The sequence below is a fragment of the Molothrus ater genome, chromosome 3, assembly GCF_012460135.2.
Source record: "Molothrus ater isolate BHLD 08-10-18 breed brown headed cowbird chromosome 3, BPBGC_Mater_1.1, whole genome shotgun sequence".
Classification (NCBI taxonomy): domain Eukaryota; kingdom Metazoa; phylum Chordata; class Aves; order Passeriformes; family Icteridae; genus Molothrus; species Molothrus ater.
Genome location: NC_050480.2, coordinates 60,714,564 through 60,726,698, shown reverse-complemented (window position 1 = coordinate 60,726,698; position 12,135 = coordinate 60,714,564). Strand labels below are relative to the sequence as shown.

The 12,135-nt window shown below is 36.6% G+C and overlaps 1 protein-coding gene across 2 annotated transcripts in view; it reads right to left on the bottom strand.

Moving 5' to 3' along the window:
- ECHDC1 (ethylmalonyl-CoA decarboxylase 1) overlaps window positions 1-12,135 on the bottom strand; it is a 41,955-nt gene that overhangs the window by 19,805 nt on the left and 10,015 nt on the right. For both annotated transcript variants that reach the window (XM_036404546.1, XM_036404548.1), the window contains exons 3-5: window positions 9,719-9,861; window positions 4,848-4,900; window positions 2,754-2,834 (exon numbers count right to left, since the gene is read on the bottom strand). In XM_036404546.1, coding sequence (XP_036260439.1) covers window positions 2,754-2,834; window positions 4,848-4,900; window positions 9,719-9,861 — 277 coding nt within the window. The remainder of the gene's footprint in view (window positions 1-2,753; window positions 2,835-4,847; window positions 4,901-9,718; window positions 9,862-12,135) is intronic.

Here is a 12,135-nt window from a genome sequence, read left to right as displayed (position 1 = left end):
ATTGCACAAATGGATTAATTACTAACTGTCTCTTGCCCGTATCTGTCAGCTTATTGTCCAACAATCCAAGACCATTCCTGTTTTCCTGTCCAAAGTCCTCAACCAATCCTGCCAAATCTGCTCTCCTTGCCTTGGCACATTGTGTAAGTACAAGACACATTTCAAGTTTCTGCATAAAGGAACCCAAAGCAGACACATCAATTATTTGTGAAATTCCATCAGTAAATCCGACATCACATTCACTTCTGCACTTTACTGAAATGGCTGCAGTGTCATGCAGAGCTGTAAAATACATTAACATCTGGCAGCAGAAAACGCGAGCCACCTTCATGTGCTCAACTGTGGCACATTGAAAAAGTCAGTATTTCTTGAAAATATTACTAAAATGCTTAGCTGTCTGAACAAGTTTCATACTTGCACCCTTCTACATTACCCAGTTTTAATTGAGTAATGTAGTAATAATTGAGATGAATAATTCTAGTGTCAGAAGCTTTATCTTTCCAATTTTCATATCAGAAAAAGTCTGAAAGGAAATAAATTACCTTGCCCTTGTCTGGACTGGTCTGATTTTTTTTCCTCCAGTAACATGTTTATGATCTTTATAAGGATACTGCTTTTCTGGAGAGCCATACTGCAGCAACACATAAAACAGCTAAGACTGAAGAAGATGTTTGGAGAAAACCTCTTCCTCTAGATTAAAGGTATCAGATGCTTTCACTTTTTATCATTGTCCTTATTTCAGCAATAAACATGCCGAAGTTCACACAAGCCCCAATCCAATTTAAAAAGAGCCAGCTTAAAACAGAGTGAGACAATTAGCCACAAGAACTGCTACAGGAAGAATGTATCAGTAATATCTTAAACCACCTCAGCTATCTTAAAATTGGACTTGTCCACACCTCTACTTTAGTAGAGATATGTATCATGCTGCCAGACCACATTTCAGAGGAGGAACCTAGATCATTTTGGTTCAAGTGAGTTGCTCAAACTATATCAGTATAGTTAATGTAGTACAAAGTGAAAGAGATAAAAATAAGAAAATATTTCAGGCCAAAACCAAGCAGTTTGGTAGTTTAAACAGAGACTGTGAAAAACAGAACTGTATTTGAAAATCTAGAATTAAAAGCAACCACAACAAACTCATTTTTGTTTTTTAAAAATAAAACGTTCAAACAGATTATTCAATGAAGAAAACAAATCTCTGATTTCTGTCTCATGTTCATCTTTTGTCATCTAGTGACTGTGGAAAGAATACCTATTCCACTAATATCTACTTACAGTCCTCAAAAAAACCCTGGAATTTTGTCCACCAGTATCAAAATTCTCAAATTCAAGAGCAATAACAGCACAGAGTATGTTTCTCTGTCTTGTTGCTGTTATTAATTAAGTCCCATTTGCTGCTCCTGAATGGCTGTTATTTAGTTGCACTGGATGGGTGTGTAGAAAGTAATGGAAGATGGATCAACAGCTGTAGTTATTATGAAAATTATGGCACTGCATGAGAGGAATTGCAGCTGCTCAATTCATGCAAATAAGAGCTACTTGATAATGCCTATAATTACACAGCACGTCAAAACAGCATAGCTGGAGTGTAAGTAGAGAGTACATATTTTAAAAAGCCAAAAGATTTCCATTTCATTATAGTCCCATTCCCTAAATGCCTATTTAGAGATAACAAGAAACACTTTCTGTCGACAGGCTCACAGATACAGAAAGGTCTGCTGAGTCTCCCAGGTGCATTCTCCTGCCAGCACTGCAGCTGTCAAACACAGAGCCTCTCTGCTATTTGTAACACAGTCTGGACTCACATCACAGCTGGGGCTTCAGCTCACTGTGTGCTGAGCAGAGATGAAGAAAGATCCAGCCACATCTACTTTCAAAGCAAAGGAAGATTGCTTCCAAGTGGCTCAGACAATGCAGATACCATCTCCTCTATCCAAAGCCTGGTCTTGATACCTGGAACAGCACTGTAATATTCTAGTTTACTTTACTTTTGAGTGTACCTTTTTTCAGCTTGTTTGGGGCAATTCCTTTCTCACTTCAGGCACTAAGGCTCTCTTCAAAAGCACATTTCCTTTCCTTAGATGAAAACCTCACTAAAAGCTTCTCATTTTCAGAGATGCTGCCCACTGTGCTTATCCTGCTACATCTGTAGGCTGTTTACACATTAGCAATGGTTTATATAAAGTGACATTTTATTACTTTAGTGTCTTCCCATTCCTGTTCTGCCTGTTTAATTAAAGCACTCCTTTTTTTGCCAGTTGTTTCTGCTAACAAATCCCTGCACCTGCATGTAAAAAAAACCAGGATGAAACCTCATTTGTTTACTCTGCACCTCAAATTCTTGTTTAAACAGCTGTGCAGCACAAAATTACGTTACAAATAATAAACAAAGAACAAGAAATACAAGAGTAATGAACATATTTATTTATTTTTATTTACGACATTCACAAAAAGAGACACAGGGAGATACACAATTTTGCAAGCCTCCTACCTCTCATTCAGGGGTGAGGTGGACACACTTGGTGTGTAGAACAGTCAGTTGCTAAAGTTCCCTACTGCTCTTGTTTTACACAGTGATTCAAACCACATAACCTGACAGAAACCACAACTTTTCCTGTGAAGTCTGATGACAAAATCTTGTTGCAAATGCCTTGGAACCCAGGAAAGTTACTCCTGGTAGAAGTGCTACCTCATGGTACAGTCATTAAATCACTGACTGAACATAACAGCTACACACTTGTCAGCCTTACCTGAAATCACATGCTGTGGTAAGTTCTGCTCCTCCTCCAAAAGCTTTTCCTTGAACTAGTGCAACACTGATCAAAGGCAACCTGCACAAGAGACCTCAGTAAGCAAAATTCATGCTTTTAGCCTTTCAGAAATTAAAAAAAACAATTCAACAAAACCATTTCTACAGTAAAAGTTGAGAAAAATATACTGTTTCAATTTAATCAAATAACTACATTTTTGTGGGCAATTGGCACAACACCAATTCCACTTATGTCAAAATTACAATTGCATAATTGATACAGAATCCCAGATATTTTAAATGGAATCAAAATAAAGATCATGTACTGAAAAACACATGTTATGAAAAATACCTGCTCTAGAATATATCTAAAACGACTACCTGTGAGGAGTGACAGGATAGCAACACAAGATTCTACTCTATGCCACTGCACCACAGAAAGCAGCAGAAAGACACAAAGAACTGAAGGGCTGAGTTATCTAAAATTAATGAGATTTGCCATGACAGCTTCAGCAGCTTCTTCAAACAGTGCTACTATCTCAGTCATCAACAAAACTTTTTTTGCAGACAAAACCTTTTGAGGAAAGCAGAAATCTGTTACCTTTGTTGGTGTTGTATTTAATCATGTTCAAGGTATTTAATCATGTTCAAGGTAATTCAAAGGACAGAGGAAGGAAAAGTTTCCCCACTGCTGATGTGAAATGAATACTAATGAGCAGTGACTTAGGATAAGGCAAGTTCCTTAAGAAATGAAGGCAGCTGGTTACTCACAGAATTTGCACATTAATACAGCTGTTTCATCTTTTACTATGAAGAGACATTTAGCTTTTTGAGCAGTTTACAAACCACATTCAGAAGTCAGCATCCTAATCATAACCACATGTTTGGTTTTAGTTCTCCTTCAACAGAAGCACCAACACTTTCTGACATCCCTTACAAGTTCCCAAGTTCCCTTACAAGCTGCAGCACAGTTCATACAATACATGACACAAGAGAACCCACTGGAAGAGGGCAATGTCATTTTTCCTGTGCTTTATGAGAAAGCAGAAGATGTGGGTCCAAGATTGCTACATCCACACTCTAATCCATTCGAGGCACCTCTCTCAGGATCAGTCAGCCTCAGCTCTGAGGGAGACTAATCCTATCTACAACAGATGTCCCTGGACAGGGACAGCTCAGTGCTCCCCCTGAACCATGGCTTAAAGATACACTAAGTCTACACACCTGAGGTGGGGACTTAATCTTCACACATCTTCCTCCTCTTAGCTTTGCCCCATCAATTTCGATTATATGGAGACAAGCTTATGCAAATGGCTTCCAATCCTTCCTGAGGATTCCTTACAATACTACTAATGTAAGTTTCCAGTCTCCTGGGTAATTTTACAGAAAAAATGTTAATTCATAACATTTTCTCATACAGATTATTTGAAAAGAACGAATATTTGAAAACAAAGAATATTCATCTTCAAAGAGCTCTAAGCAGAAAAATATAGACTCTACCACAAATGGATTTAATGGAAACGTGACTTCTAAAGGGAAGCTAAGTCTAAAGGAAAGGGTGTTGTTTTCAGAATTACCAGATGGTAGAACTGACACACTCCTCTTGTGAAGTGGGAAGATTTAATAAATATATCAAATAAATGTTACCTATGTAGGCTGCATAACCTGTTACTGCTTGTTATTTAAGAGCTACCGACTTCCAATGAGTTAGAGAGGTTGAGTTTCAGAAAATCTGAAGGCTTAGATTTCTTTAATTCTTGGTATCTCCTAGTATTTCCTAATATTTTCTTGGTATTTCTCCTTGGTATTTCCTTAATTCTTGGTATCTACACATATAAGCCTGGGTTTTTTTTTTTTCTGTTCCAATCTCTGGAAAGTGCAATAGTTGCAAAATGTTAAGGTCTAATTTAAATCCATAAATACCTACCTGATTAACATGTGTGAATACAAGGTCTGGGATTCAAAATTACATATATAACATACATATTTACATACATACATACATATTTATCTTTAAACATCTCATTAAAGAATTAGCCAAAATACATTCTGATACTTATAATTACTTCATAAATGGGTAAATGAAATATATTACCTCATAAGCCTGGTTAAGGTGTTTTGCATAAACATGCACATATTCATCCCATCCTACAATGAATAGGAAATTAAAAAATGTTATGTGATCCTAATGTGAAGCAATTAAACACACAGACAAAGCAAACAGGAGTAAGCATTCTTTATATTTACTTCAGCTGGGTTTTGTCTCTGGTTCATATTGCCCAAATTCTAGCCCAACCCTGCTGTGCACAAATAGAAAACCTAGTATAAATCAGGTTAAAAAAAAAAATCAGAACTCAACTGACTTATATAAATTTCAGTTAAAATCAAGCCACTGTTAAAGTAATTGCAATACTGAATTTCTATGTTGTGAAACTTTTGTGTTTCCTCTTAATTTCCTCTTCTCACTTCAAGTTGAACACACATAAATCTGAGTTTTTAAATTCTGTACAAAGTCACAGTGCGCTACATACTTTTTACTGTCCCAAATCCATCAAGTTTTAGACAAGATACAATTTACCAATTTAATATTTTATTGTTTGGGCCAAAAGCATTTCAGCTAAAAAAAGGAAACTAAAAACACCAAACCACAAAACACTGAAACAAATTAAAAAACAAACCAGAAAGAAGATTCTTCTTATGTGGCACATCCTTTGTGTTTTACACTTCCTTGCAATCAACAGTGAAAAAAATACAATCATTTACTTTTCATCTAGTACAAGAACTAAAGAGCTCCAAAAAAAATACGTTCATAACAAATATTTATTCCTACAACACGTAGTTAAAATGTGGAACACTTGACAGCACCCTCTACATGATTTCAAGAACAAATGCATAAACTCATAACAGGAACATCAACAAAAGATTTCTACATAGAAGGCAACACCTCCAGCTCTAGAAGTCTTAGTCACAAGTTGCTGGGAGCTAAGAAAATATTTTGAGACAAAATCATTATCTATCTGCCCTCCCTGTTGTTATGCTCTTTCTCAGACATCTAGAATTAATCAGGAACTTGACAAGTAACTGGGCTAAATAATCTAGAAGCACCATGTTCATACACATACTGAACTGAACAACACATATTATTTATCCCAGATAAAAGGAAAACATTATGCTTGGACACTGCAGAAATAAAAAACCAGTAGGTAAAAATTTCAGCACATCTTTCAGATAATAAAGAAAAAAAATCCAAACAAACCAAACCAAACATCTCTTTACCAGAATTTACTAATTTCTAAAACACAGTTTTACAAAAGCTGGCAATGTAGAGAACCTGCCTAAATTAAAAGCCTCTGACTCAGGGAAAGAAAATATATGCAGTAAGTCTTCAGTACATCTTTGGAATAGAACCTTGAAATAACAGTAGGCCAATTTCAGGTGATTTACTATCCATTTAGTTGTGTATTCCCAAGAGCTACTCTGCCCAAAGCCAACCAGCATTATGATGTTTAGGTGCACATCTCTGGCAGATGTGAGTGCCATGACAATTGTTACACAAGAACCAGTGTAGTTAGTTTTACTGCACTAAAGGGCTGCTTGAAAATTTTAGCACCTGTCGATTTATAAAAAGGCTTTTACTTATCACTGTAGCCATCGCCTACACCCCCTAAGAACAGTCGCAATATTTCTATTTCAAATTAAAGAACATTCAAACCCTTTGTGATAGCTGCCTTAGTAGCTAAGTTCAAATGCCACACAAACATACAAGGTACCCATTCTCAGACACAGACTTGCACAATTCCCATATTACAACTGTCAGGATGAAGTTGCACAAAAGCTCTTCAGAGAACACAATTTTTCACTTCATCACAGCAGAATCCTTGCATTCAAACTGGCCTTCTCAACTCATGACAAAATCCAAAATGGTAATTAAAGATTAATTCCAGAACAGACAAACTGACAAACTTGAAAAATGCATTTATGTCTGAGCAGACAAAAATAAAGTCTTCATTCTCTCAGGTGGTAGAGAGATTACTGTGTATCCCATGGAAAAAATGACTGCACAGAAAACACTCCTTAAAAAAAAAAAAAACAAACCAAGGGAAAAAAAAAAAAAGCAATTGCTTGAGTCCTGGCAAATAAACCCTTCAAACCTTCCTGACAAGAAAAATAAGGCTACTATTCAGATAAAATTCTCTGACTAAGAGTGTTCACTGCAATCTAGTAGAATAATTATATTTGCAGCTCTAATGCTGTCCTTGAAATAAGAAGATATCTAACTAGCAGAAAGGGAGGTAAAATGCAGTAAAATGCACTACACATGGAAGAAAAGATTAATAGTTTGGTGTGGGCCTAGGAGAGGCAGGGAAGAAGAAAGTCACCTTCATAAAGTAGAAAACTGTAATGCTGACTCTTATTGCTGCAAGAGCTTTGAATCCATTTGCACTACAGACAGAACATAATTTACATATTATCTCCAACTGCTCCAAAGTCCTCCCTCCACAGCTTATGTTTGGGAACCTCTGTCCTAGGGCTTCTAGACAGGGACAAGGAAAGCAAAATTATCCTTTGTGCTTCTTCCTGTGAGCTGTTGCTTTAAGAGCTATTCTTGCTTTTCAGCTAGGCAACTTTTCAAGTCTCACTCCAGAATGAGGTTCTTGCTCTGGGAACAGCTTACAAAGCCTTATAAAGACAGAAGGAAAAAATATTTTTTATTTAAATTCCACTATTCATTTACCTTTTCTGATTTGGTGATGTACTGTTAGCACTCAAAAAAGAAAAACAGGCAGGGGACCTAGGTTTGCTTCAGAGTTAGGAACAATTGAACATGGGAGAAGGTGGACAAAGAAAGAGGAAAGGAATGAAATGGGAGAGGAGGACAAAGAGCCACTAGGGGGCACGAAAATCCTTCAGCATTCTTGGCCATTATTCTGCCGATTCTGCACCACAGGGAAAAGCAAACTGTACCGAAAATTATGAAAAACACAGTCCTCCCTCAACCAACCGGTTGGATAAAATTAAAGTGTTTTCTGCAGTTACTAAAAGATATGGGCTAAAGCAGCCTTGGAAAAAATTGTAAAGGACAGCTCAGTTGTTTGAGCATGGTGCTAATAACGACAGGTTGTGGGTCCAATCCGTTCACTTAAAAGTTGGACTCGATCATCCCTGTGGGTCCCTTCCAACTCAGAATATTCTGTGATACTGTGAAAGACATACCAGTTCAGGCATGAAGCTATTCACCCTTTTTTTTTTTTGATTTTGCCTTGAAGATGCCTATGGACAGAAAACTTAAACCTGAAACCAGACAAACACTCTCATCTGCGTCAAGTTAGAGAGAAGAGTTCTGTAAGACTGAAGAACAGCAAATGCTATTCTATATTCTAGTAAAGCTTTATTTAATAAAGACTATTAAATCCCACCAAACAGATGCTTTAGGAGCTACTATAAAGAAACTCTCAGTAAAAGATAAATAGCTTGAACTCTCCAATGGAAATAGAAAAGCAACTATGTTTAACTATTCTTGGAGCATTTCTGGTGACTCAGGCTTTAATTTCAATACTAGCATGAGATCTAAATTATGTGTAGAGAATTCTCAACAAAGTTATAACACATACACATTTCATTCTGTCCAGTGTATCTGTTATCAAACCTAGTCCTTGCAAGAGCCCTCTCTGCCACTGCAGTGGCTCCAAGTAATTTGTATAAGCATAAAGAGAGAATACGAAATGTACGGAAGCAGAATCACTGAGATTTACTGAATGCAGAACTCTGAAGGAAAGTCTAGACTGCAAATAAGGAAAGGACTGACCTTGCTTGGCTTCACCTCCTTTTCTGTTGGTATAATGCTCAAAGAAGTTAAAAATTGCAGATCAAAAAAAGATCAATTCAGAAAAAAATCACATCTACATCTATATTTTTTAAATTGCCAGTTTTTATAAAATATCCAGATGAAAACCAATCCATTAACACTATAAAGCATGACATTTCTGTATTAAGAAAAGCATCTCTCTTATGGTGTTCCCAAAAGGAAACAAAGTGTCCTATACCCTTTGAAAACTGGACTGTCCTTTTTATTTTACAAGGCCAAAAATAAAATCTAAGACATTGTGGGGTTTATGATATTTAGTTTTATCAACAGAAAAAAAAAATCATCACTAAAGACAAATATCAGATTAACCAGTTTTTGTGTTGATAGTCATACTGGAAGGGCCAATTAAATGTTTCATTTACATGGTTAAACCCTGAAACTTGCAGTGGCCACAAAAAAGCACCAGGATTGGCACTTACCACAACTGCAAACCAGGTCTAAGAGCAGCACAGGAAGACCCTCTTGCCTGGCAGTTGGCAAAGTCCTATTACACACATTGCCAAATCCACATACTAACCCACAGAAAGAACTGTAGCACAGTTGGAACTGTGAAAGTTGTCCAATGGGTGGCATGAGCAAAAAATTGCCATCAAACCCCAAGCTCTGCAACTTCATAGATACACACAAGACTCACATGACTCAAGTACAGCACAAGAACTGCATCTGTTCTTCCATTTCATGCAGGTCCAAGCACAGTTTTGATAAAATAGAAACCTTTCTGTAATAGCAGCCATTCTAAATTTCTTTTTTTTACTTTAGAATATGAGAAATTATTACTTTCATCTGTTTCTAAAGGTCAAACTACAGAAGCACATTTTATCTGACATGAAAATTCACCATATACTGCTGTGAGAAACTGAAATGACACTTTTAAAAGAAAAGGCTAAAATTAATATCTAGTGTAGGAATTTAGAGTTATGAATCATTTACAATAACATTTAAATCACAGCTTGAAGGAGCTGACAGCATTTTTTTTGACCATTAAAACTCCATTCTGTGACCTGTATGTAAAGTTGCAGAAGTGTAGTGCAACATTTCTGTCTAAAAAGAATCTCAAAAAATTAATTTTCTCCAAAACCTTAATGCGTATTAATACTTGCCTGGGAATTGGATATTTCTTTGACAACATTCAAATCAGATCCTGAGCAAAAAGTATTTCCTGCACCATGGATTATAAGACCTTTGCCATCCTTCCAGTTTTCCAGTTCAGTTACCCTCTCCTGGAGTTCTACCATCATAGTGCCTGCCACAAGAGGAGAGAAACAAAATTTTTAACAGGAAATTATTATCACCATCATGTTTTTTTGTTACATTTTCCACTAGCAAAACCAAGTTACAGTTAATGCAGGTACAGTAAATACAGTTAATAAGTGATGGGCTTAAAATCACAACAGAAAGTATCATCTTAAATCCTGCACACAATCACTGGCATATATTTGTTCTCCAAGTATGCACTTCCCAAAATTCCAAAGGATATTCTATATGAAGGATATTTGTGTTATACTCAAGAAAGCTCCAAAACAAAACCAAACAAAACCAACAAACAAAATCCTCTGCCTCATTTATTTCTGCTTGCAATTGCATACATTCAGGACAGATGAATTTATATTTATCCATCCAGATCTGTCCAACTAGTCATATTGAAGTTACTGACATTCTTCTCTGCCCAAACAATTGACAGAGAATAGAAAAGAATCGTGTCCAGGGTGGACTCAAGGCACAACCAGTCAATGTTAACAAAGGTTCCCTTCTAAAAAGACTCTCTTTATAGAGCATATCATCATACAGTACTAGATTTTTATTCCTTGTTTAAACATCCAATTCATCACAAAATGTCATAAACATCACATTTGCTTAAGTACCCTTCCTGACATGGAACTCTACAAACTCCTGTTTCTAGAGCTCATCCTAGACAGCAGCATCTTCCACAGTGATGGAATGTACCTGCATTAATTCAAAGCTCTTCCTCTCTGAATGCCTATGACTCTGTCCAGTTATATACTTAAGAGGAAACATGTACAGAAACTAATTTCAGAAAGCAGAGTACATACAGGCTGATGACACTCTCAGCTTTACCCTTCTTTGACAAGAATTAGATGGACATGGCTACATTCTTCAGAAAGAAATGTGCTTTTGATTAATACTTTCAAGGACTCTCTCCTCTGCCAACAGTGCTGCTTTTTTAACCCTATGCATGCATGCACATGACTCATCCTCTTCTGAAATCTCCCATTAGCAGCTAGTCTAGGGGACATTTATGTTTTCTTTCTTATGTTTTTTTTCCTTACAGTACATTATGAAGTAAGCTTCCCAGTCCCACATCAAGAGTGAGCACTCAGTCAAGTATTTATCCCTTAGGCTTGGTGTCAGACACTACAATAACACAGTTTGACAATGTTTCTGAGGTAGCCAATAATCAAGTGGACATTACATATTATATATATTACATATTATATACCAGAATAGCATAGAGTTGGGTTTTTTTGTACCCACTGTCAAGTCCCTACTATGATCCTCTAAAAAATCCCAGCAGTTTTGCCAGTTGCTTTCCCTTCTGTGTTTACAACTTGGTCATGCTTTTTGTATGTTGCACATTACATTTGTTTTCACTGAATTTCACCCTGTTGATCTTGAGCTCTTTGCAGCAGCTAATCAAGATCACTGAATGCCTCTCCTCTACTCCAAAAAATAATTCTGCAAGCTCTCCTAATATGGGGTCATGTGACCATTTCAGCAGTTCACGTTCTGTTTCATCATCCAAGCCAAGAATGAAAATACTGAGCAGAACTCGGCCTAGATGAGATTTTTGTGGGTCTTCACTTGAAATGCTTTTCCAGCCTGGTGGCACACTCAACTTTTCTGCAAATGCTGCCATTCAAACAGGTGTGCATTAACTCTGTGGATTTCACTTCTTGCATATTTTCCTTCTTAAATCTTCTTAACAGAAAGGTATTTGGGATGGCATCCAAGCATTGCTAGAGTCAAATACAGCAGAACCACTGTTTGTGGTTCTTTTAATAGGCAAAGCAGTGAGGTATTGAAGAGTCTTTCCACAGAGTATTCCAAGAAAAAAATCAAGTTAACTGAAAAAATGCAGGATCCATATGAGCTTGTCACATGCAATAGCAGGGGATAAAAGACACTGGCCAGAGCCTGTTCTACCCTCCTGTGAGAGGCTCTTTTCTATTCCTGACAACACTGAACTAGTATTTTACCAACAGGTATATTTCCTGATGTTTGACATAATGAAGAAGGCACAACACTAAAGCAAATCCTCATTCTGCCAATCTTAGTCTTTCAGTATGTGATACCACTAAGTTCATGCTCTTTACAGAATTAATAATAAACAATTTGTTTGCATTTTAATTATAATCTGAGCATAAATGTTTTCAAGTAAATTCTAGAAAATAAAAACTATCATCATTATTTTCTAATTCCTACAGGCCAGCTTTCTTCTCTTTTAAACTACATTCAAGTTTAGTTCAGTGAGAGGCTGGGTTGCTGAAATTGGCTCTAT